At 41.3% G+C, this 27716-nt stretch overlaps 1 protein-coding gene across 1 annotated transcript in view; it reads right to left on the reverse strand.

Annotated features, from left to right (window-relative positions):
• Nucleotides 1-27716, reverse strand: part of PLPP3 (phospholipid phosphatase 3) — a 105749-nt gene that overhangs the window by 22044 nt on the left and 55989 nt on the right. The window contains exons 3-5 of the mRNA XM_070745976.1: nucleotides 15684-15967; nucleotides 14396-14453; nucleotides 1154-1330 (exon numbers count right to left, since the gene is read on the reverse strand). Of these exons, the coding sequence (XP_070602077.1) occupies nucleotides 1154-1330; nucleotides 14396-14453; nucleotides 15684-15967 (519 nt within the window). The remainder of the gene's footprint in view (nucleotides 1-1153; nucleotides 1331-14395; nucleotides 14454-15683; nucleotides 15968-27716) is intronic.

Consider the following 27716-nt stretch of genomic DNA (forward strand, 5'->3'; position numbering starts at 1 on the left):
ACCTTACAGTAACAAGTTCTAAACCTTATGATGGCTAATTTCATAATGCAAGTTTACATTAAAATGAACATATGACATTTAGACCAGATAAAACAAAAATCCAATTTCAATACTTTATCACTTTAAATGATGCGCTCTGCTATAACTTTAGCATTTCAACAAATTTAAGTAAACCAATTGCCAACAATTAATCAACACTGCGAGAATATTTAATCCAAGACTTTCAGTTTCTTTTTGGAGGGCTGTTCTACCTGAAGTTCATGTCAAGCTTCCAAAAGCCACAAGAGTGGCTCTGAGCCCTTCCAAAAGATGCAACTGAATTACAATTTTAATTTAATGTCAAATGTGTAGGAAGTAATTATGTTAATTGCATTTAATTAATGAAGTTAAATTAATTTAAATTAAGTAGGTTTCATGTTTTAAAAATGCATCCTAGATTTACACAGAGAAAAGTAGTATTACAAAAGCTAATTTTGAAAGACTCTACCTCTGGGATCCCTTCAAATGTATGGTGGCAGACACTTTTAAAAACATAAAACAACTTAACAATATAGGTGTCAAGGAGAACACTTTTCCTTACATAAGCATGCACTTGCTTCCAGGTACCATCATGATCAGAGATAAGAAAGATAATATCTAGGAGATTGAAAAATCTTGTCCAGGAACATTTGCCAAGAGCTAACTTCATTATTATGTAAAACATGTTATAATTTCCTGGTCCTTCTAGCTTTGTGTATTTATCTTAGAAATATTTTAAGAAATCTTGTTGGTCATTTCCTTATTTGCAGATTTTAATCTATTCAATTTTGAAGTGTTATTACTGTTTAGTTTATTTTACTGCTTGGATTGTTAGTGTTTTACTGAGATTCTCAGATGTAATGTAGTATAAAAATCTTCTACATATACAAACAAATCAAGGGTCTTGCTAGCCGAGTCTCACTCCCTGTTGGATATATATTCCAAACTCCATGATGGGAGATAAAATTCTTATATATGGTGCTTGAATAGTGGTTTGTTTTCTGTGCCATATTACAATTCATGGATGTTTTAAGTTAAAGGAAGTCCTATCACAGTCTCTAACATGCAACAGAATACAATTTTGTTACATGTGACATTTACTGAAATAATAAAGCTGGTAATATAGAAGACTTACTATACAATATGCCACCAGGGCTCCTTGTGTAAAGCCTGCCAGTACATCTGTGGGGTGATGTTTGTGGTCGGACACACGAGAAAGTCCTGTATAAAATGCCATCATGATCAGTGTGAACTGTAACAATGGACGCAGCAGGCGAGCTCCTCTCCAAGTAAATCTGGCTTGCAGGTACAACTGTAATGACAAAGAAAGTAACAGAAAAGCATAATGATACTGTCTTCAAAATAAATGGCACAGTTAATTTTCTCCAAAATGAAAGATTCCAAAATCCTGGTTTAATGCTATGTTAATTATGGCAGACTAACCAACTTCTGGGCAACCTTCTTCAACTTAGCCAGTTCTCCCTGTACAAAAGCTAGTACTAAATATTGAGGTAGCAATTTCCTCTTGCTACTGATTTCAGGGTGCCTGACCAATTTCATTTTGTGTATATTAGGCTACAACTCCCATTGAACTTAGCAAGTGTAACATTGGAGAAAGCAGGTACAGATGAACAAAAATATAAGACTGATAATATTTTTCCCCATTTTCTGTGTGAGGGGTATCTATGCCACTAAATATCACATCACATGGCAGAGAGCTCTTTAACTCAGGGGGTTTTCAGTTCTGGATTATGTCAGCCATGGTTTGTGGGAACTGTAGTCAGCAACACCTAGAAACATAGAAACATAGAAGACTGACGGCAGAAAAAGACCTCATGGTCCATCTAGTCTGCCCTTATACTATTTCCTGTATTTTATCTTACAATGGATATATGTTTATCCCAGGCATGTTTAAATTCAGTTACTGTGGATTTACCAACCACGTCTGCTGGAAGTTTGTTCCAAGGATCTACTACTCTTTCAGTAAAATAATATTTTCTCATGTTGCCTTTGATCATTCCCCCAACTAACTTCAGATTGTGTCCCCTTGTTCTTGTGAAAGATGACAGGCTCTCCCAATCTTTATGAAAGTATATTACTCTTTGGGGTGGGGGTGGGGATTGCTTTCCAGAGCCACATTTTATCCCGCTCCAATTTAGATTAAAAAATCTGAACTTTCAAATCATATATAGCAAATTATCTTGGCTTCCCTGGCTCGATGCTAATAAACTTCACTGGGTAACCCTGATTCTCATTCTGATAATTGCAATCGCTTTTTCCAGGTTATAATATTTCCTTTTTTTCATTTTTCCTCTTGGACTAAATATGCCACACTTAAGAGCTTCTTCATAAGAAGGGTCCCTAATCCTTTTGGCTTCCCCTTTTCCATGCTATGTAAAAATCTACAAAGCTCTTTCAAACCTGACTGCTGGATATTTTAAAATACGATGTCGTTTCTTACACTGTGAAGTCATACGTTTGAATTTCGCCTCTTTTCTAGTTTTGCCTGAAATTCAAGTTCTGTTGAGTTGCTTTCGACTTTAAGGCTCCTTAAACATAAAATTTAGAGTGAAAAGTGACATTTTTGCTGCAGAGGTGGAGCAGAAACCTATAAATATGCAGACATACACTCAGATGAAAAACTGAGGGTGTGACCTGATATGAAGTAGCTGGATGAGGTCAAATGGACACGTCTCCTTTGCCTTGTTCCTCCCCCTTGTTATCCTGATCCAGTTTCCTCTCAAAAGCTGAGGGCACAGCCTATTTCTCAGGTTCCTGTGGGAACCAGGGAGGCAGAAAGGGAAAGAGGCTGCAGGAAACACATAGACGTCTCCTCACAAATCAAAGGAGCTGGTAGCTGACCCAACCCAAAAGTCAGGGTGTGGAGAATGTGGGCCCAACTGAATACCTCATCAACTACTGCCTTCCTGTGCATAGGGAGCAAGGAATGGGATGTGACAAGGTCACAGAAATGCCCCATGTAGGATCTGAGTTGTAATATTGATGGAAGGAATTGAGCGGTTATGTTACATCTACAAAAGTGCATTAAAAAAAAATCCTGCATATTGCTGAATATTTATTATTTGGACATGTATGCTGCCACACTTCTAGATGACTCAGAAGAATAGACCTCAGATAGGAATAATAGGAATAACCTATCAATAACTCAGATAGGAATAACAGGAATAACTCAGAGGAATAGAGAACTTACAATCTATAAGAAAATATTCAACGAAAGTTCCTGATTGTCTGAACATGAAATGCAATCAGATTCTTTGCTGGAATGTAATTACCGAATGACATGCTTGAATCTTGAGGTTACGTTTGTTTTTTGTGGCTAGGGATCCCTTTATATAAATCTCAAGTCTCTCAAACCTTTCTTAGAAGAATTCTCTCATTTAATAAAATTTTCTACTATCTAAATCTAACTCATATCCAGTCCTGGTCAAAGTATCTGTGGTTGAATGCAGTGGGTGTAATTTTCGGGTGTGTGTACGGAATTCAAAATCTTTCCACCCAAATTCCTCTCCTAGAATTTGATGGAAGTGCTCCGATATCTTTAGAGCAGGCTTGCCCACAACTAACCTCAAATATACTCTTCCTGGATTATTTCTATCAACGTAATGGGTTCAATTGTGTGCCATCCTGTGACTGCCATGAATTCTCACGCTAAAAAGGTTATTTTAGATAACTCCAGCCCTACATTAGATCTTGTTTTTCTTTGATAATATTAAGTGTGATTAAGAGCGCATTAGCACTATAAAAAAAACTGGGTAGGAAGAAAATGATTACAACTTTTTCTAGCAATAACCCAGCTGTAAATGTACATGACTGAATGACAAAGTCAGGCAGGTTGACCAGCTTGAGAACAAGCCTTCTATCTAAATCTCATTTTTGCCAGTTCTTACCTGGCATATTAGAACTGTTTTGGAGGCAGTGGAACAGACAAGAGCTACCTTTTGTTACTGGAAAATGGGAATACTGTAGTTCATTAATGGCCCTTCCCTGAAATGCTACCGCCTAGTGCCGTGATGGTGAACCTATGACACTCATGCCACAAGTGGTACGTGGAGCCATATCAATGGCACATGAAGTGATTTTTAGCTCTTCAGAACCTTTCTAGGAGCCTGGGGAGGACCCTGCCCTGTAGGTGCTCTGGAGATTGGAAACGTTCCCTTTGCTGACTTCCGGTTGAACCAGAAATTCAGTTTTTTCGCCCTCCCGAGGCTCCTAGAAAGGCTCTGAAGCCTGGGGAGAGTAAAAATATGAAATTTCCAGTTCAACCAGAAGTCGGCAAATGGAATGTTTCCAGTCTCTGGGGGTGTGTGGGGTTGGGTGTAGGCCATTTTTGCCCTTTCCAGGCTCGGAGAAAGACTCTGGAGCTTCGGGAGAACAAACAGGCCTTCCGGTACAACCGGAACTTGGCAAATGAGCCATTTTCTGCCTCTGGAGGGTCTCTGGGGAAGGTGGGGAAGGCCATTTTCACTCTCCCCATGCTCCTACAAAGGCTCTGAACTCTGGGGAAGAGAAAAAAACAGACATGCCATCGCATGCCGGAGGGTCACACACACATGTATGGGGGGGTGCATGGAATTATGGGTAGGGTATGCATGCACCCCCCCCCCCCTTTTGGTATGTGGAACAAAAACGATTCACCATCATTGGTCTAGTGCGACCTAGGAAGTGTGGCTTTTTTTGTAACAGCTGATACCCTGGGAAACGTCCTTTTCTTGGGGAGCCATCAGACGGTCACTCTCTTCTCCTCCCAGAATGCCCTGGCACCGGGATAGGGTAAGATAGAAAACTGAAGATGGTTTAGTTGTAGGCAACAAAGGAGAATGACTGACGTATGTTTTTAGGATGGTTTTTTACTGTTTCTTGGTTTTACCATTAGTGTGAGCATTCAGAGTTGTATTCTAAGATGTGAGGTCCTATGTTTCTTTTAGATAAATAGAATGACAGTATTCCACCTATAAAGGCAATTTTGCTACTGAAGTGCTCTGAAAGAGAAAGGTAAAGCCAGTGAAATTTTACTCTTGATGTGTCTTTTAAAATTAAGTTTTAAGTTGAATTTTAAAATGTTAATCAATATATATGCCTATCCTTTTATGATGAAAAGATAATGTCTGGCTTGTAACCAGCACTTTTTGTATAAGAGTGATACATATGTCCACAGAATCAAATTCCCATGTTTTATTTACATATGTCTGGTAACAAATTTGCAAAAAGCCCTCCTAGGAAAACAGAAACAGAAGCTGACTTTATCACAGATGAATTCAGGCTAAAATCTGCATCTAATTTTGTTATGATCAAATGCGGTAAAAACAGCACGTATGTCCGAGACTTTTGCTAAATATAAAGGGTTAATTAATTGAGTTCTTGCTAACCAAATTTCCCCCGTCTCATTCATGATCCATTTTGACATTGCCATCCTATCCTTACTTCTTTAAAGGCTTTCATTATAAAGTGAAACCAAGCTAAAGAAAACAAAACTTTATTTTTTTTAAAAATACTAAAGTTGTTTTTATAGCGAATTATATATGGTTTTTTTAGTAAAGTCTCCTACTGCTGCAAACTCAGTCGTAGGAGGTTTACAGAGGCGCCGAGGTGGTGTTTGGAATGAAACAAAACATTGAGCAACTACAGCGGCAGACCAATGGGCAGCCATGGGAAAAACAGCCACCAATAGCATGAACTAGAAAAGTGTGACAAAACCAAAGGAGGAGGGAAGAATGCAATGACCTGGTGACCATTGGGTGCAAGAGTTGCTGAAAAAACCATACAAGTATTAAAATTCTGGCAAGAGCTGAACCACCACATAATCAACAGCTCTGGGGTAATATGCAGCACCGCCATTGCCAGGGGACTTCCAGTGATGTCAGTGGGAATAGACTGTGGTCAGCCAGAGATCCTAAGCAAATAAAAATGAGGTATCCGTATTTCTTAAGAGAACAGCAGGAGAAAAACTATTAATAGTTGCTGATATATTTTTACTTTTTGGAATATATTGTAAAAAAAAAAAAGGCGGCTCATTCCAGCTTGTAACCCAAGCCCTGCTTCTAGATTCACCTCCTACATGTCATTTTTTTTGCTATTTCCAGTAGTATTAGTGAACACATATGTTATGAAACTTTTGTGCATGTCAGATTAGTTTTCTGCTTATTTGTCCTGGCCGAAGCAAAGCATATTTAGATACTCCATATAATTAAATGGAGATGAATCTGTGCCATTTGAAATTGCTCAGAAGGATGGAGGGACTCAACCCAAACTGGACATGCTCTTCTGAATTGATAACTGAAATGTGTTGGAACTACAGCTTTTAATCATAATCTCCAAACATCTAGAGCAGTGATGGTGAACATATGGCACGGATACTACAGGTGGCATATGGAGCCATATCTGCTGGCACACGAACCGTTGCCCTAACTTAACTCCAACGTGCATGTATGTTCCGGCCAGTTGATTTTTGGCTCACACAGAGGCTCTGGGAGGGCGCTTTTGGCTTCCAGAGAGCCTCGGGGGGATGGGGGAGGCCCTTTTTACCCTCTCCTGGCGCCAGGGAAGCCTTTGGAGCCTGGGAAGGGCGAAACAGGAGTCTATTGGACAACCAGAAGTTGGGAAACAGGCCGTTTCCGGCCTCCAGAGAGCCTCCAGGTGGGGGAGGGGAAGCAGGGTTCACATTCCCCAGGCATTGAATTATGAGTGTGGGCACTCACACATGCGCAATAACACATGCGCACACTCTTTAAGCACCCGAGAGAAAAAAAGGTTCGCCATCACTGATCTAGAGAATATCAGCTGGTTAGAAAAAGGAGAAGAGAGATACAATCGGCTACAAAGAATAAATATTTTGTTGTCTGACTCTGAACACTTGAAATTCATATATAGTGTACAGTATATACATTTATCATATATATACTTATTTACACACACACACACACACACACACACACACACACACGTGATGAGGCTGATGAGGTGGCCACATACAATGTTGTTTTTGGAGATAAATAAGAAGGCATGTAAAATACTACTCTACTTGACTAATTGTAATGTGGCTATAAAATTGATTCATAGCTTTTTATGGTAGTAAAGATTAACATCTTACAAGTGAGTGAGTAGCAGAACTTGGCCTTGCTCAGATCAGTTAGAAAAATGTAAGAGGGGAAGAGAAAAGTATTTCCTTTGTTGAATTTGCACTTTGAAATTCGTCACCAATGTTTATCTAATACACTAGCCATCTTCCTACTGAAATATAGTTTTAGGTCTGCTCCGGTAACTAAGAAAAAATATCAAGTAATCCCAGAAATTTTATTATTAAATATTAAAGATATATAAGAGTTTATTTCCTAATTCATCATGGCACAATTAAAGATATGTCAGCAAGGCTACATAAGTAAGCAATCCCAATGATGGTTGGCACATGCATGGTGTCTGTGGGAAACATTATATACTTGACTAGCAAAACTTTGGCAAACATTAAGGCAGTAATTGATGTTAAGGAAGACAAAGGTAGGGTTTGAAGACTGACACAGTAGTATCAGAACAGAACATTAAGAGTAAAATAAGCTTTGGTCTAATTAATTCTAATATGGGGTAGGCAACCTATTGATAATTTGTCACATTTTGAATGGTTAAGAATGTTAATATCACAATGGCAGGATCTCATTATATGTATGGACATAACTGGAAGTATTTTGTTAAAATATTGAAGGGATTCTCTTTTCCTCTTTATTTTATCAACTATGTTATACCCAATTGGGGATTACATTAATTTCTTTTTTTGGTCCACTAAAAATGACTGGAAACAGTGGAGCCAATTATCAGCAACCGGGGGCTGAAAAAGGGGGAGGGGGCTCAAGGGTTATGTGGTCCTGGGATTTCAGGTTACCCCTGTTCTCGTTTTTTCTCCCTCCTTGTTGAGGTTAAATCTACAGAAATTGAGATTTTGAACTCACTGTAGAACTACTGATTTATATAAAGAAATATATATATAGCTAATTGCCACAATTACATATTTAATAATGCCTCTGAAGATGAAATTAAGATATTACTCTCTATAAGGCTTACAATATGGAGCTGATTTCCAACAGAGCTAAAGGGCATAAGGTTAGCAAAGTTGACTTATATTGAACTGATCATGGGGAACCATCATATCTGATTCTTCAATCACTATTCTCTTGTTAAGTTAGAAAGGTAGTTTCAATTTCAAAGCCTATCTGCCAGAAGTCTATCTGCCAAATATTTCTGGGGCATCTATTTACAAGTTTAATGCAGACATTTGGGCGCAAAATTTCTGCAAAAACAGCTAATTTTATCAGATAATGTCTCCTTTTACTTTGGACCATTGCTTTTTTACCATGATTTATTTATTTATTTATTTATTTATTTATTTATTTATTTATTTATTTATTTATTTATTTATTTATTTATTTATTTATTTATTTATTTATTTATTTATTTATTTATTTATTTATTTATTTATTTATTTATTTATTTATTTATTTATTTATTTATTTATTTATTTATTTATTTAATTCGACTTCTATACCAACCAATCCCGAAGGACACTGGGCGGCTTACAACAATATAAAAACACAAATACATTAAAAAAGAAATCAAATATGGAAAAATCTAAAACTATATTCTCAATTTAAAAAGCCAATCAAGTGACACAAATACATAACATTCCATGTATTTTGGCTATGACAGATGGCACTTCATGGCCCCCAGGCCTACCGGCAAAGCCAGATCTTCATAGCCTTTCGGAACGCCAGTAGGGTGGGAGCAGTACGGACATGGTGGGGGGGGAATTGGTTCCATAGAGCCTGGGCAGCCACAGAGAAGACCCTCCCCTGTGGTCCCACCAACCTGCATTGCTTAGTTGAGGGAATCTGGAGGAGGCCAACTCTGTGTGATCTTATTGGTTTCTGATGAAATCAATGCACCCAACTAAAATAAATTATAAAGATCCAAGTTGCGGAAAGTACACAATGCCAGTGTCTCCTTCGCAACAACAGTGTATCTTAAAAAAAAGCCTGCTGATCAAAGGAGGGACTGAATTATCTGTTAGTCTGAATTATTTCTCAACTCTTTTTAAATGGATGTCATGAGATATGCAGCACAGAATAATCAGGGCTTGGTTCTATATTCATAGACAATAAGGGCTAATTTATTTCCACATAACAATAGATCAACATGTTAAAAATATGTGATGAAATGCCATCTTATAGCAACAACCGTATTCAGATATATAGGCATTTGCTTAAACCTATTTTTAAAAAGCATCACTGTTTGAAAATCTTTTTAAAAAATCAATGTTTTGAGACCACTTCATATATTCCATATTATAAAGTACAGACCACTGTCGTATTTTCCTTAAATTTTTATATATATATATGTAATACGCCAGGTATTATACTAAGTGTGGTATATTAAATGTATCACATAACATCATCTGCTCTAAACATGGGTTGAATAGCAGGCAAAATGTGAATCCTCGAAATATATGCAAACATTTCTTTGAATTTTAAAAATGTAATAGGAACCAAATATGAGTGTATAAATACAGAACCTTAAAACATTTTAATGTGTCAAGAGCTCTGGGGAACATAGTTTTAACGTTGGTGCAAAAAATAAAATAAAACAACCTCAGCCACAACCAGCAACCTTGGCAAATTTCATGAAGATCTATTTCCTGGAGGTCTAGAATGTAGACAAAACAATTCTTTAGGGAAAATGGCCTCAATAGTGTGTCTCCTTCCTCACTTTGAAAATGAAAGAAAATTAGCACCTTATGGGAAAGTTTGCCATTAGTCAGCGCTTCAAGTTTCATTTTTTTTAAAAATTCTAACAAATGAAAGTAGCATAACAGGCTGCATTTAATTGTATGATCAGCTGGGCCAGAAAGTTCTCAGCAGGTTGAAAACCAGCAAGGACCTTGATTATATGTACTATAACAGGGAGGAGGGAGGAAAAATTTTAGGAACACTTTTGTATGAGACAAAACATGCAAAGACAGACCCCAGCACAGCAGCAATAAAATACTTGTTTGAGCATGCCAGTATTAAAAGAATCCAAACCGAGCATGACTAATTTAAACCAAAGGTGAATCTTAAAACTTCCTTGAATCTATTTTTTACCCATCAATTTCCAATGGCAGGAATTCCAGGATTTGCTCTGGATATTTCCAGTGCTGAATCAAATTAGGGCAGGAATCTGCAACTTTAAACATTCAAAGAGCCTTTTGGACCAGTTTCCTACAGAAAAGAAAACACTAGGAGTCACAAAACCAGAGTGGGTGTGGCCAACTTGCCATCACTCACTCTCACCCAGTCACATGACTGTCTTTCTCTCTCTCCCTCTCTTCTTCTCCCTCTCTTTCCCCCTCCCTCTCTTTCTCTCTCTGTTTCTTTTTCTTTCATGTCTCTTTCTCTCTTTCCCTCCCTTCCTCTCTCTCTCTCTCTTGTCTCCCTCACTCCCTCTTCTCCCTATCTCTCTTTGTCCCTTGAGGGAGGGGGGGAGCAAGGAACCCTGTACTGGTGCTGGCTGGTGGGAATCCAATGTCTACAGGCAGACGAAACCAGAAGCAGCACCAATGATCAGTTAGTTGGAGGATGAGTTTGTAGCACCAAGGGAGTAGTGGACTGAAAATTTATTTATTTATTTATTTATTAGATTTGTATGCCGCCCCTTTCCGTAGACTCGGGGCGGCTCGCCCCGAGTCTACGTTTGGGAACTACTGGTTAAACCTTTTAAACAAAAAGGATGTAGCTTTCCAGAAACTGTTGTCATTCGTTTCTATTACTCTAGTTAAGGAAATTAGAAATGAGGGTTAATACTACTCTCCAGTTCTCAAAAAATATCTTTAAAGAAAAAATTGTCTTCTGACCATTCTTAAATGCAAGGCTGCCTTTCTATCTATCTATCTATCTATCTATCTATCTATCTATCTATCTATCTATCTATCTATCTATCTATCTATCTATCTATCTATCTATCTATCTCAAGACAAAATCTTAAGTAGTACTGTAATTCTGAATGTCCAAGAGATGACCCTCATTGCTAATAAGTAAAATCCAAAATATAAATACTCTATCTATGCATTGTTGGGAACAAAATCAAGTTTTAACTTCTTTTGCGTTGCATGCTTGTCCCTCCGGTTCACTGCCCATGTTATTTTAACATTGCTGAGAGGAAATGGTATAAATGTTTACGGAGTAACTTTGAAATCCTTACAGGGGGAAAAAAAGAGAGAGGAAAATATGAGGAAATAAATTCACATAGACTATCAAACAGCCTGGATGTATGGTAATTGAATTACAAAGATTGCTACCAACTTAAAGAGGAAAGGGGAAAGGAGGAGGAGGAACAGCAGCAGGGAGTTGTCTTAATTTATCTTTTCAGGCAGCAACAAGGAGGAATTGTAATAGGAAAGGCCTATTCATAGATATGTTTTTATATGTTCAAGTCTGCATCCCTCCTTGGTAACCCTATTCCTATTTCATACCTAAGAATATGGCAGATATGAGGCCTACGGATCCGTTGGAAAGTCTCAAAAGGGGAAAAAAGGGGCCTTTCCCATGTTACATTTTAATCACAAATCACTCGTTAAATCTCTCCCTCTTCCTTCCAAAAAGCTTAGAGCTGCTCCACCCATAATTGACCTATGCAAGGTTTCTTTCAGGAGTTCTACCCAGCTTACTTCCAGCCAGGAAGCACTTTTACATAATAAACGAAGGGAAGGAAGGGCACAGCCATTTTTCATTGACAAAGAAAAACAAGGCCAGACCCAGAAATTTTGAGTGAAACTATGTGGGCAAGTCAAATCCACCTGCCCTGCTTCCTGGACTGCTTCTGGGTAAGGGAGTTTTTTTTAAAAAAAATTGCCCCCCCTTTTTTTCGCCTAATGAAAGAGATAATTATAATATTCACTCAATGTATGCAAATGTCAGATAAGCAGCCTAACATTATCTCATTATGTTTTCTGATGAAATGAAGTATGTGCAAAGGTGTACATTTTGTGTTTTCTTTTTTGCTTTCCCTGTTTTCTACGCTCTTGATGCTGTTGTAAGGAAGCTTCGAATGGAACAGCTATGCAGATAAAGATTTCCAAGCATTCCAGTCCTGAAGAATGTATGACATCCGAACCAATGGACGCATTTCAAGGATTGTATTTCTCTACCCATTTCTATCTGATGTCACCCACTTGCCCAAGTTGGACACGAAATGTGGATGCAGCCCCACTCTTGGGAAAAAAATACTTTTAATGAGCTTTCAGAGGATTCACGTTTTGTCTGATGCAGACAAGAGGCTGAGTTGCTGCTTTAGGCTACAACAATGTTTTAAAGTTAAAATAAAGAGCTTCCTTTTTTTTTTGCCCTCAAAAAATATCTTTCCTTTTTTTTTCTTTTTTATAATTTTTTTATTGAAAACACAAACAAAAAACAAAAAAAAAAGGTCAACAATAATATAAATTCACATTTACATTTCAGTTTCTTTTCTCTTCAATCCAGCTATCGAGTTTCCCCAATATGGTAATTCCAATGTAAATTGGCTTAATTTGGCACAATCTAATATTTTTCTGATCCCCATCTCCTCGGTTTCCTTTTCCTATAATCTTGAAATTATGCTAACTTTGTTAACAACTTTTCAGGGCTAATAAATTATGATGGTTGATTATCAAGATCGACCAACCATAGTTTATAGGTAGTATTAGTTAACCTGAATTTGTTCTAATGCTGGCTAGGTAGCCAACTAGGCTGTTTAACGAGGAGCAGAATCTAGTTAATGTATTAAAATCTTGCATCCCATTAATTAGAGACTTAGAATAATTTTATTGTCAACTTTAAATATATACTAATCGGCACACATTAAAATGAAATTTCATTGCATACAGCTCTCAAAGGGTCACCACTTCCAATATATATTACACAAACATGACAAAAATGTAAATAAACAAAAAGTGTATTTATAATAACAAAAATATTAAATTTGATTTGTATTACAAAGTTAATATATTAAAATTAGAATAGAGTCTCTCTTTTAGAATTAAAAGACAAGTCTAATTGAAAACAAATCCATTCATTTTATCCAAATATTCTCCTCTACATTGTAGGAAAGCCTTTCTTGTGTTATTAACTTTACTAAAAAAAAAAATTTAATATCAAAAGCCAAATTTCACTAAAACTTTAGGTAATGCATGATACTTAACCAAACCCTACATCTCAAAGAGGAGCATAGCCATTTTGAATGGATTATCATTTTATTTCCTTAGGGGGAGCACTTTGTGGTCCTAATTACAGTTCTAATGCAAATCTATTTGTGGTTAGTGGTCACCCTGGTGTAGAGAACAAGGAAGATGACCTTGATGGAGATAAGCAGTGTCCATTGCCAAACACTGTTAAGTCCAGAACAAGATCACATTCAAAAGCATCTCAGGCAGGTGCTTTCTGAATTCTCTCAACTATAAAGAAGTGGAATTGCAGTACAACTTGCAAGATTCTGGTACTACAGCTAATCCCAATCTCTGCCATCTTTCCAGTGGAGTTGATTTTCTGGTCTGATCTACCTAGTGAGGCTGACACATGGAGGAGGGACTACACACCTTTGACACATGGCTTTGTATTATTACTCTACCTTACCTGAACTGATGCTCTTTTTTCAGTGCATCAGGTAGCTAATCTGGGCTATCAATTGATATAATCTACGTAGGATTGTTGAATCTTTCTTTAGTAACTCTTCTTCCATTCTGTCCAATACATTCTTAATATAGCTTTTGCCGCTTTTTAATTTCCAAATATAGTGATTTATCTGCTTCACTTTTTTCCCCTTTGATAACAAGCACTTGTACTACATTCATGAACAAACAACATTATTTTTGGAACATCAAACTCATGATAGTCCACCACTGAAATTCAGAATATTTTCCAGTGTTTCAGTCCTTCCTAACACTATCCCACAAGTTGAATTCTGGATCTTCTAGATAAAAAAACCTGTATGTCTCTGATTTGAATCTAAGATCACCTGAATTCAAAACAACTATCAGAAACTCTTAAGCGTAAAGAGAGAAACCAGTATTGCAGGATCTGTGCCACATTGTTTTATATGGAAATGACGGCTGGAAGCCAAAATAACATTGTTCACATGACTGCATTTCTCCATGTTTACACTGCTGCATTTTCCAAGCAATTTTATATGTGGATGGGATGAACTTGTCAAAGTCAAGTTAGTTTCAAACATATATTCTATGAACTAATAGCATCTGAATTACTGTGTCTATGCTTCTTCATAAATAACAGGGTTTTTAACCATAAATTATAAGAGAGATATAGGGAAGTTACACAAAAGTTGCTAAGTAAAATAACTTTAGACTTACCACCAAATAAAGCATGGTATAGAGTGAGAAGGAAGCATGTCCAGAGAAAAATGATTTCCTGAAAAGGAAAAAAAAATACGAAGCATTGCATTCACTCTGTTATTTGAATAAGTGGTCAGTTATTCTGCTTTCTCATCTCCTAAGGTGAAAACAACAGAGAACTAAAACTTCTCTTTATTATATCTAAATTCATTTTTAACTATTAATTCAGGATTAAATAATTGTCACAAGAAACAGCAGACATCTAAGATGAAATATTAACTGATCTAATTATCAAATGCTTGTCACTGCAAATATTTATACAGCCACCCCATCTCACTCAAGATGATTCTGAGTAATGTTCAATAATTGATCTAATATCTGTTTGATTTTTAATAAACAGCTATTGTGAGCTGTGGTGGCATAATGATTAGAAGGCAATATTGCAAATAACTGACTGCTCACTGCCTGGACTTTGATCCTGATAGGGTTCAAGGTTGACTCAACCTTCCCAGTCAACTTTGAATTGTCAGTAAAATGACGACCCAGATCGCTGGGGGAAATATGCTGGTTCTGTAAGCCACCAGAGTGCTGCAAAACACTATGGAGCAGTATATAAGTCTAAGTTCTATCGCTATCTAATCTTCCTATGAAGTTCATTCATATACTATTGAGAAATAGAAACAATGCAATCATCATTGTGCCCAGCATGAGGAAACACACTTCCGCTTATACAGCATATAATATGTATTTAGTATGCCATACAGGTTTACAGATGGTGTTTTCCGGAATTCACATTTACAGTTGAATTAAACAGGTATGTATAAACTATATACCTAAAAGTGAAAACCATTCATGCCGTAATCACGAAATTTCCAGAACCATAAAGCCTACAAACTTGAATTTTGCCAGATATGTTCCTCTTGGCTTCTAGGTGCTCACTAAGAAAGGATTTTTCAAAATGACCATCAGAAGGGTTGTGCGCACATACGCAGGAGTGATTAGGATAAAAAAAATACCCAGGCAGCACCGGGTCATCAGCTAGTCCTATCTAAAATCCTGATGATCTTCGAGCTCACCTTTGACCACTATATTCTGTGCTTTTTGGAAAATGAACTATTTTGATACATCAGCCATATTGTGTCTTAATTGCTCTTTAAATTTTGAATTCCCAACAATCTTAAAAAAAAATGCATTCTTCTTCCACATTTTTAAGCAAAATTTATGAAATCTACATCAACAAAAGGACATCATTTTGGTTGAGCTACAGGTGTCCTTTTTTGGGGGGGGGGGGAGAGAAGACTCTTACCTTGCTTCCTGGACTTTGCTTTCATCAAGATTAAGGCACTGATATTCTTGTATATAACCCTGGGAGCAGTTGATTTTTGCAAAGTCTGGCATACACACTGCAATGAAATTGGGTCTCAGGCGTCCCACCGACACTTTGGCAATATCAGTAAAGGATTGACTGATAGCACAGCCAAAGGCAAAGCAGCCTACTTGCTTGTATAATGCGGCAATGTATGGATTCTGGATAAAAGACCGAGATTTCTCCTTCAGACAGTGGATCCGATAAAACTCTCCTATAATAATCTGCAAAAAAGAAAGATATATCTTTTTAAAAAGGATATTCATTCAGTCTTATTTGTATCGCTTTAACACAATAGCTGATCACTGTGTAACTGCTGAAATATATTCACCAAATGATTTATTAGGGATGAATTATTGGCAGCAACTAGTTGAACTTGGCGGATATCAAAGATAATCTGGACTGGATCCAATATATTTTTGGGGAGGTCACATGGAAATATCAGGCTGTGAAGTTGAGAAAGCATCCAGAAAAAGGAAATGGCATATTGTTGCCAAGAAAACTACAGATTATCTTTTCTCACCTCTCCTGAAATTGATTTGAAGGATATTTTAACTTCACTTTTTAAAAAGATGATTTACCTCTTATATTAAATCACAATTCTCCATTTAATAGTTGCAAATATGGTCAATAAAGTGAGGATCATCACAGGCAGAAAAGCAGATTAGCTCAAATTGAAGGTTTTGAACTGTTCATTTTGAATTTCAGAATGTTAAAATGTACTCACACACTTTTTTCCCATATAGATTTGCTTTTGAAATACAGGACCCCCCGCAACGAGCGGGTTTTCGCGAAGTAGCGCTGCGGAAGTAAAAACACCATCTGCGCATGTGCAGATGGTGTTTTTACTCCCACAGCGCTAGCGAGGAGCCGAAGATTGGGGGCGGCGCGGCTGTTTGCCGCCGGCATGGAGGGCTTCCTAGCAGCCCCCCAAACCCGGGTTGGGGGTCCGGGGGGCGCTGGCTCTCGGCGCTTTCGAGCTGAGTCCAGGAGCGAATTCGCTCCCGGACTCAGCTCAAAAGCGCCGATAGCAAGCGGCAAGGAACGGCTTGTCTCGGCGCTTTCGAGCTGAGTCCGGGAGCGAATTCGCTCCCGGACTCAGCTCAAAAGCGCCGATAGCAAGCGGCAAGGAACGGCTTGTCTCGGCGCTTTCGAGCTGAGTCCGGGAGCGAATTCGCTCCCGGACTCAGCTCAAAAGCGCCGATAGCAAGCGGCAAGGAACGGCTTGTCTCGGCGCTTTCGAGCTGAGTCCGGGAGCGAATTCGCTTCCGGACTCAGCTCAAAAGCGGCGAGAATGAACGGCGTGGGTGGGCGAAGGGCGGGCGGCAGCGAGGAGTTTGCGTGGGCGGTGGGGAAACTCCTCGCTGACGCCAGCAAGAGGGGGAAGACTCAGGGAAGCCGCCCAGCAGCTGATCTCCCGGTTGCCATCTACGCATGCGTGCCCCGGGCACGCATGCGTAGATGGTATTTTGACTTCCGGGTTGAAAAATAGCGAAGTACCCTGTTCGCAATGGTTGGGGACGCAATAAACGGGGGATCACTGTATACCATCAAAGCCAAGTGGAATTCAATTAAGCCCCACAATGTGGTTTTGAGTCCTTATTCTTGCAGATATTGACATCATAAACTCACATTTGTTGCTCAAATATCTACTTGTGTACCAAATAATTCCATATTACTGCTAGTCTGGGATAGCAATTTCTTTGCCTGAACCGCTGCTAGTTTATCTAATATGGTCTTTCTACATGATTTGCATTTACATACCAAATACTCAAATCTACCCAAGAGTATTCAAAGCTTCAGGCGTGATGTGCACTTCCTATTAATTTTCCAGTTGGCTTACCAGCCAACATAAAAGGGTATTCAGAACAACAAATTAGCCACAATATTTTACAACTACATAATGAAGAAGTTGTTTCGGGTAGTAGTTTTCAACAGTAGCAGGTAAGACCATCATCTATCCTGATCCACTGACAAACCAACTCAATTCCAATAATAGCACCAGTCTATTTGAAGGTCCATTCAGATCTCCACCCTGTATATTATAGATTTCATTGAGGGCCTCATCAAGGTTGTGCCAAGGTTGTGCATGGCCAAGATAGGTGTGGCCAGGTCAACATCACTTGGGTTGGAGGCACCTATGGCGCTCGAGCACTCTACCAGTGAAAACAGGCTTCCGAGCTTCGTTTTCAGCTGCAATGGCTGCAGCCCTCTGCCACTGAAAATGGAGCTCCATTTTCGCTGCCAGATGCATCATGGGCAGTCCTTTGTTGTTTCCAGAGCGGCCCCATAAGCACTCTGTGGGCCGGATAAGGTTCAGCCTTGAATTTGATGCCCCTGTTCTAGCTGATATTGAAGGGAAGATGATGTGAAATAAAGTAACAACAGTTATGGAAGAAGATGAAGGCAAAGAGATACATGTACTTATGTTTACTTCTCAGATATTAATTTGTAGATGGGAGTGTCTATTGGCACATGGATTTGCTGCCCTGATTTTGCGGGTTACACTTGATTGCATTAGTTCCTCTTAAATGCCCCAAGTATCTAACTAGTTACAGCAGGTAGTTTATATTTGTTAATGTACTGCCAAGCTACCATATCATCCTTTCTATGAAAAAACACAATGTTTTGTTTTTCTCTTCTATGAATCAGATTTTCTCTCTGCTTCTCCCTCTAAGCTCTTGTACAGATTTTTAATTAATATATTAGCAAAATGATGTGATTTAACAAAAAAAAAGTTTCTAATTCCATTAAACATAGACAATTTAATTTATAAGAAAAGGAGCCATTATTCAGGAAAACTAATTTATTTTTTCTCTGGTTCTCCCTATAAGATCTTATATGGCTTTTTAAATTAATGTATTAACAAAATGAAACAAAAAATGTTTCTAATTCCATTAAATATTGCTCATATATAGACAATTTGATTTATAAGAAAAAGAGCCATTCATTCAGGGAAACTAGTGTATTGTACTTTGGGCTGCCTATTTCATCTTCAATATACTTGAACCAACAGATGGTTACTGTAATTCACAAGATATATTAATTGTATTGCTTTCCAAAGGAGTCTGTATTGGACAAGCAGTAAAGATCTGCTTAAATGGGTTACTGTCATGGTACTTTTACATCATCTTAAGGAACAAATCTGTGTTCTATTGACATGTCAAATGACAGATTTCTATGTTTGGACTGGCTAAGCCCACTTTTCTATAAGGCAATGTGATTATTTTGAATAATAAAATGGAATCCTCCACTCTACCTCTGTAGCTCTACTCTGATCAGTGTGGTTAAAGATGCTACAGGTGTGGTTTGTGGTACACGCCACTCAATAGCTAAATTCTTACATCTGTTTCATTTTTGCTGTATCAAAGATTTCTGTGTAATATGCCTTCTAAAACTGACACTAAAACTGTATGTGTCTATGTGAGAACGGTTCTGTTTTTATATTTCAGATGTTTATATATTTGAAGAAAAGAGTTCAAATGACACAACCGTGATTGGGTTATTTTCTTGTCATTGAATCTGATCTTGAAGAGAGAACATACATATCGGGATACAGAGATACAATACTTCAGAGCAATTTATTGATCAAACTATAAGTATAATGTGGGTTAAATATTGAATCAGAAGGTTGTGTAAGTTACTGCTTTAAGAGTTGCAAACTTTAGGATTATCCTTGTATCTTTGTTCCAGGTATTACCCTATAACCCTAGAGACATAATTAGAAAAACTAGTCCAGCTGGTTTCATTTGAACATGCCATGTACTGCTTATTACCCGAAAGCAACCAAATAAAATAAAATCAAAAAGCTGTGGGCGTTTCTGGCATCATTACACCACTTATTGGACAATTGCTCTTCAGACATTGCAAAATATAAGCTTCAGGTGTAGTCGAGAATTGCAAGTAATTCCACAGGTACAACAGTTCCTAAACTAATCCTCTGAGTTCAAGATTGCCTTCTGGATTGAGAGCTTTTAAAATGCTACTACTATAACTGCACCCATATGTCTAAGCCAGTGTTTCTCAATCTTGGCAGCTGGAAGATGTGTGGACTTCAACTCCCAGAATTCCTCAACAATGCCAAGATTGAAAAACAACAGTTGAAGCCAGGGGTGGGCAACTATGACAACTTTAGGACATGTGGACTTCCCAGAATTCTTGAGGCAGCCACGTTGATGTAGGAATTTTGAGAATTGAAGTCCACAGATCATAAAGTTGCTATTGTTTCCCAGCCTGGTCTAAGCCATAGGGAGATTTATCTTCCATGTATGACTATGAATCTTATTTATCTTATCTTCCTATTGAACAATGTTATGAGTGGTGGCTGTCCTCTCACCTCCAGTTTTATTTTACAGTGTTTAAAGAAGCACTTTCTTTATACAGTAGTACCTCTAGATACGAGCTGCTCCACATGCGAGTATTCCAAGATACGAGCCACGAGGGGAGAGAAATTTCTGTTCCAGACCCGAGCTCAAATTTGAGATACGAGCCGAGCGTCCACTAGGTGGCGCAGGAATCCTTGCTTTTGGTTATCTCGGAGGGGAAAAGCAAAGTCTAAAGCCATTTGTTCCAGATACGAGTTGCTCGACATACAAGCTCCCTTCTGGAACGAATTATACTCGTATCTAGAGGTACTACTGTAGTTCATAACTTACCATTAGGTTTACCTTTAATTGATTATTTTATCACACAATTTATCTAAGGCAAAATTGCAAATTATTCTGAAAAAGACCATGATTGAGTCTCACTTCTATTATACCACAGGCCCATTATTATAATGGGGAAAACCACTCCCTAATGGTTCAAAATGATTGTTCTTAATATTATTTATTCTGATTGATTCTGTTTATAATCCTAAAATATTGGATCAAAATTCCATCATTTTCTGCCAGCTGAGATTATGGGGATTATAATAATTTAATAATAAACACTAACTTGCATGCATCCAACCTTAAATGAAAATAGGGCGATCCTAATGATAAAGAAATCACAATAAAGATGAGAAGTATGATAAAACAAGAGAGCTCACTTTCCCTTGTCAAAGGGTTGGGTGAGCAGTTATTGTATTCACAGCTCATCTGAATAACAGCTTGGTGAAGGCTATCTGCCTCTGAGAGAGAACCTTGTTCCAGAAAATAGGCACCAGACTGTCTTGGGAGTACCAGATTAAGGACATTTAAAACAAAATATAGTCATGCTGAATATCTCTGACCTTTTGCTTACACTGTAATACACAAGGCTATATGTGTATTTACTCAAAACACCAACAATGATTTTCTACTAAAAGCGTCATTATATGGAGTCATGACATTCCGAAAGGCCATTTCAGAAAGAAATTTGTTTCATAGCATTATTTAGAAAGCACAGTGAAATTAATCAAGCAAGGGCTTCATTTTTGGAGTGCTATAAATCAGCATTTATAGCTTGCCTCCAAATTATATTCTTATGCCATCCAGTTGCTATATAATTCTAGATGGAGGAGTGGGAATGACAAGAAGGTCATACATCTGCAATTTGCTGGAAGTATATGAGACGGAAAAGGGAATATTTACGTCAGGGCACCTGCTTGAAGATGGATGACATGTTCAATGCAAAATATACAAAAGGATCAAGTAGGCAAGCAAGTTCAAAAGTGATGCTAAATTATCTTTTTTTAATAATACAATAAATTTGTATTAAAATTTGAAATGTGTAGACATCAGAGAGCTATTGTTAATGGCAAGTATTCTGAGCAGACAGGTTACAAGCGGTGTGCCACAAGGGTCTGTTCTGGGTCCTATTCTTTTTAATATGTTTGTGAGTGACATAGGGGAAGGTTTGGTAGGGAAGGTTTGGCTATTTGCCGATGACACTAAAGTGTGCAATAGGGTTAATATTCCTGGAGGCGTCTGTAATATGGTAAATGATTTAGCTTTACTAGATAAATGGTCAAAGCAATGGAAACTGCAGTTTAATGTTTCCAAATGTAAAATAGAAACATAGAAGTCTGACGGCAGAAAAAGACCTCATGGTCCATCTAGTCTGCCCTTATACTATTTTCTGTATTTTATCTTAGGATGGATATATGTTTATCCCAGGCATGTTTAAATTCAGTTACTGTGGATTTATCTACCACGTCTGCTGGAAGTTTGTTCCAAGGATCTACTACTCTTTCAGTAAAATAATATTTTCTCATGTTGCTTTTGATCTTTCCCCCAACTAACTTCAGATTATTCAAATAATGCACTTGGGGAAAAGGAATCCTCAATCTGAGTATTGTATTGGCAGTTCTGTGTTAGCAAAAAACTTCAGAAGAAAAGGATTTAGGGGTAGTGATTTCTGACAGTCTCAAAATGGGTGAACAGTGCAGTCAGGCAGTAGGGAAAGCAAGTAGGATGCTTGGCTGCCCATAGCTAGAGGTATAACAAGCAGGAAGAGGGAGACTATGATCCCGCTATATAGAGTGCTGGTGAGACCACATTTGGAATACAGTGATCCCCCGGTTATTGCGTCCCCGACCATTGCGAACAGGGTAATTCGCGATTTTTCAACCTGGAAGTCAAAATACCATCTACGCATGCGTGCCGGGCACGCATGCGTAGATGGCAGCGGCTTCCCTGGGTCTTCCCCCTCTTGCTGGCGTCAGCGAGGAGTTTCCCCACCGCCCACGCAAACTCCTCGCTGCCGCTCGCCCGCCCTTCGCCTGCCCACGCCGTTCGCTCCCCCCTCTTGCTGGCGGGAGGGCGAGAAGCCCTCCCCAGCACCCGCTCGCCCGCCCTTCGCCGCTCGCCCGCCCTTCGCCCTGGCGGAGAAATTCCAGCCCCCACCTGGTCCCGCCCGATCCTCCTCCCTGAGGCAGCTCGCCCTCCCATGGCCGCTTCCTCCACCCTCCATTGCAAGCCCTCGCCACCGCAGCCAACGCGCGCTGCGATCTTCAAGCCCGGCTCCTTTCGGCCCAGCATCCCGGGCCAAGCAGCTGCCTTCCGTGACTGAGCCTGGCTGGCCCGGAAGATCGTAGCGCGCGTTGGCTGCAGCGGCGAGCGAAGCCAAGCCGGCAGCAATGTCGCCGCCGGTGCAGCCAACGCGCGCTACGATCTTCCGGGCGAGCCAGGCTCAGTGACGGAAGGCAGCCGCTTGGGCCGAGAGGAGCCGGCCTTGATCCGCCAACGCGCGCTACGATCTTCCGGGCCAGCCAGGCTCAGCGGATCAAGGCCGGCTCCTCTCGGCCCAAGCAGCTGCCTTCCGTCACTGAGCCTGGCTGGCCCGGAAGATCGTAGCGCGCGTTGGCTGCAGCGGCGAGCGAAGCCAAGCCGGCAGCAATGTCGCCGCCGGTGCAGCCAACGCGCGCTACGATCTTCCGGGCCAGCCAGGCTCAGTGACGGAAGGCAGCCGCTTGGGCCGAGAGGAGCCGGCCTTGATCCGCCAAAGCGCGCTACGATCTTCCGGGCCAGCCAGGCTCAGCGGATCAAGGCCGGCTCCTCTCGGCCCAAGCGGCTGCCTTCCGTCACTGAGCCTGGCTCGCCCGGAAGATCGTAGCGCGCGTTGGCTGCAGCGGCGAGCGAAGCCAAGCCGGCAGCAATGTCGCCGCCGGTGCAGCCAACGCGCGCTACGATCTTCCGGGCCAGCCAGGCTCAGCGGATCAAGGCAGCCGCTTGGGCCGAGAGGAGCCGGCCTTGATCCGCTGAGCCTTCACATTCCTCCAAGTCATTTCGCCGCTCATGTCCTGGCTAAACCAGGCAGCAGGAGACAGGCTTTGAGTTTTGGCTGCGGGGCGAGGGAGTTAGGAAAGTCCTACTTCTCCCCCCGCAGCCAAAACTCAAAGCCTGTCTCCTGCTGCCCGGTTTAGCCAGGACACGAGCGGCGAAATGACTTGGAGGAATGTGAAGCTGAAACCGGCCGGTTTCAGCTTCACATTCCTCCAAGTCATTTCGCCGCTCGTGTCCTGGCTAAACCGGGCAGCAGGAGACAGGCGGTGGGCTGGGAGCCGCAGGCGAAAGGAGCTCGGGCATTGTTCTCCGGACCCCGCCCGCAGCCTGGAGAGGGAAAGGGCCGCCGCGGGGCTGAGCGGGCGGGGTCCGGAGAACAATGCCTGGCGCCGCGCTCCGATGCCCGAGCTCCTTTCGCCTGCGGCTCCCAGCAGCACTTTGAATCCAGCAGCTTCTGCTGGATACGGGCGGTGGGTGGGACGAGCGGCACGGAAGCCAGGGGCTGTGGCAGCTCGCCCCCCCCATCGCCCGTATCCAGCAGAAGCGGCGGGATTCAAAGGGATTCAAGGCTAACTTCTGCGCTTGGCTTGAGGACTCAGCTCGGAAGCTGCACGGGTGTTTTAAAAGGTCTCCGCCGGCATGGGGGGCTTCCTACCACCTCCCGAACCCCCAACTCGGGTTTGGGGGGGTGCTAAGAAGCCCCCCATGCCGGCGGAGACCTTTTAAAACACCCGTGCAGCTTCCGAGCTGAGTCCTCAATCTTCGGCTCCTCGCTAGCGCTGCGGAAGTAAAAACACCATCTGCACATGCGCAGATGGTGTTTGTACTTCCGCAGCGCTACTTCGCGAAAACCCGCTCGTTGCGGGGGTTCCTGGAACGGAACCCTCGCAACGAGCGGGGGATCACTGTACTGTGTTCAGTTCTGGAGGCCTCACCTACAAAAAGATATTGACAAAATTGAACGGGTCCAAAGACGGGCTACAAGAATGGTGGAAGGTTTTAAGCATAAAACATATCAGGAAAGACTTAAATAACTCAATCTGTATAGTCTGGAGGACAGAAGGAAAAGGGGGGACATGATCGAAACATTTAAATATGTTAAAGGGTTAAATAAGGTCCAGGAGGGAAATGTTTTTAATAGGAAAGTGAACACAAGAACAAGGGGACACAATCTGAAGTTAGTTGGGGGAAAGATCAAAAGCAACATGAGAAAATATTATTTTACTGAAAGAGTAGTAGATCCATGGAACAAATTTCCAGCATATGTGGTAGATAAATCCACAGTAACTGAATTTAAACATGCCTGGGATAAACATATATCCATCCTAAGATAAAATACAGAAAATAGTATAAGGGCAGACTAGATGGACCATGAGGTCTTTTTCTGCCGTCAGACTTCTATGTTTCTGTTTCTATGAGTTATAATGTGAAATGCATTGTAACTTGACATGTAATCAACATAGGAATATTTGAGTAAATATTTTCAGGAGTACTTCTCAATTGTGTTTATATTCAATTATTAGGGCAATAGTCTTTACGATTACAGATGAGTTAATACTTGATCATATTTTTCTGTTGCTTCCATATGTAGCATGCTTTTACTAGCACAATTCACAAGCTTTCACTGGGTTATTTCCACATCTACCGGAAATGCCTTAGACTTGATGGTAATACTATACATCATCTGTATAAACATGCTTGCCTAGCATCTTCTAATCTCAAGTCCTGAAGACAATTTAATGAAAATACACAATTTAATCAAGTGCAAATGGTTATGCTCACTGAAAGAGAAATGTAAGTTTAATTACTTTTTGCCATATGTTCAAAATACCTAGGTGCTCTAAATTCCAATTTTAGTAATTGCTTCTAGTGAAGAAAAAGAACTAAAACTTTTTAAAAGGTGTCAAGCAGTTTCCAAGAGCTACTTTCTTTAAAGACACAAAGTGAGAATCAATGGATTACACTACTTCTAGGAAACTATTTATGCTTATTGTTATTTATGAAGGAAAACTATGATTTATGTTTTAATTTCTAAAGCAAAATTCCAAACATTCAATCATGAAAGAAGAAGCCAAAAAAAATCAATATCACACAGAATGATAAAATGAAAAGTCATTACAGTGGTCCCTCGACTTGCGCGTTCTCGATTAGCGCGAAACGCTGCAACGCGGTTTTTCAAAAAATATTATTTAAAAAATAAAATATTAAAATATTATTTAAAAAAAAAATTTTTAAAAAAAAAAAATTTTTTTTTAAAAAAAAATTTTTTTTTATTCTGTTCCCTGAATGGAGACCGCTGGCCGCTCAATCGGGCCGGCAGGGAACAGAATGGAGCCTTCCGCGGCGGGGCTGGGGGAGCCGAGCCCAGCCCCGTGACATTCGCTTTCCTGCCACCCGCAGCCGAGTGATCGTGGGCTCCTTCGCAACCTCAGAGAGCTTCCTGGTTTTCGTGAGCTTTCATGCCCAGGAAGCTCTCCGAGGTTGCGAAGGAGCCCAGGATCACTCGGCTGCAGGAAAGCGAATGTCACGGGGCTGGGCTCGGCTCCCCCAGCCCCGCCGCGGAAGGCTCCATTCTGTTCCCTGAATGGAGACCGCCGGCCGCTCAATCGGGCCGGCAGGGAACAGAATGGAGCGTTCCGCGGCGGGGCTGGTAGGAGGGGAGCCGGGGGGATAACCGAGCCCAGCCCCGTGGGATTTGCCTTCCTCCCGCTTGCAGCCGAGTGATCGTGGGCTCCTTCGCAACCTCAGAGAGCTTCCTGGTTTTCGTGAGCTTTCATGCCCAGGAAGCTCTCCGAGGTTGCGAAGGTTACATCTTCCGCTGCCAGCCAGGCCATGCTGGCGGCAGCGGAACAATCGCTGGCTGTCAACTTTTCTTTTTAAAACTGGGCAGGAGCTGACTTGCCTCCCCAGTGCTAAAAAGAAAAGTTGACAGCCAGCGCTGCGAAACCTTCTTGCGACACCTCTCTTCTTTCCCCCCCTCCCTCTCAGGCAACCCATTCACATGCCATTAACTTGCACTGAGCAAGAGACGCACCCTTCTCGCCATCTCGTCGCGCGCGGGTGGGCGTGGCAGACAAAAGACTGCCGCTATTCCAGAGGGGGCATTCCGATTTTCGAAAGAGATGGGAAAGGGGCGGGGCGGCTCGAGTCACGTGACCCGGAGCGCTCCCGGCGAAATGAATGACTTTTTTAAAAAGGGGGTTCAGGCTCAGGAGGACCACGGAAAGCTGCGAAGATGGCGGCGTCGGCGTTTGGTGGCAGGGGGATTCTGGCGGCTGGTCTCCTTCGCAGTCACGTGGCCATCGTGACGGGCGGAGGCACGGGCATCGGCAAGGCTATCGCTGCTGAGTTGCTGCATCTCGGTGGGCAACGGAGCTCCCAAAGGAGAGAGCCGAGTAGCCTCTCTGGCAGCGGGCTGATTTCTCCTCCCTTGAGGGAATGGGAGACTCCCTGTTATGGATGGTAGCTTTAGGACTTGGACAAGAGTGACAGGATGTCTCTGGAGATTCTCAGTCTTCCATGGTTGTCCCAAAAGTGCTTTCTTTCAAAAGGCAACTGGACTTTCTTGATTACAGTGATCTCTCGAGGGGCGAGGTGGGGGAGAACGGGAGGCTCAGCATTCCGTCAGCCGCAGCGCTGGCTGTCAACTTTTCTTTTTAAAACTGGGCAGGAGCTGACTTGCCTCCCCAGTGCTAAAAAGAAAAGTTGACAGCCAGCGCTGCGACTGACGGAATGCTGAGCCTCCCGTTCTCCCCCACCTCGCCCCTTCCGGTTTCGGCGTTCGGCAACGGAGTCCGGCGCTGGGGCCATGCGGGGCCGCTCATCCAGGGGGGCGTGGACTGGCAAGCGGCAAGTGATCTGGCGGGAAGACCAAGGGAAGGTTCCTTCAGCCGCCCAACACCTGATCCGCTCCGCAGCGCGGCAGCAGCGAGGAGCCGAAGATGGGGTTTCCCCTTTGCCTTTACCCCATCTTCGGCTCCTCGCTGCTTCCGCGCTGCGGAGCAGATCAGCTGTTGGGCGGCTGAAGGAATCTTCCCTTGGTCTTCCCCGCCGCCCACACGCAAACTCCACCATCTGCGCATGTGCGGCCATGAAAAAAATGGCGCACATGCGCAGATGGTGGTTTTACTTCCGCATCCAGTATAACGCGGAAATCGGTTAGCGCGGGAGGTCTTGGAACGTAACCCCCGCGCTAATCGAGAGATCACTGTATGCCAAAACCACAAAAACCTATAAGAAACCGAGGAAATAAAGCCAAATGTAAAATCTTAGGCAACTGGAAACAACT

This window comes from Erythrolamprus reginae, chromosome 3 (assembly GCF_031021105.1).
Source record: "Erythrolamprus reginae isolate rEryReg1 chromosome 3, rEryReg1.hap1, whole genome shotgun sequence".
Lineage (NCBI taxonomy): Eukaryota > Metazoa > Chordata > Lepidosauria > Squamata > Dipsadidae > Erythrolamprus > Erythrolamprus reginae.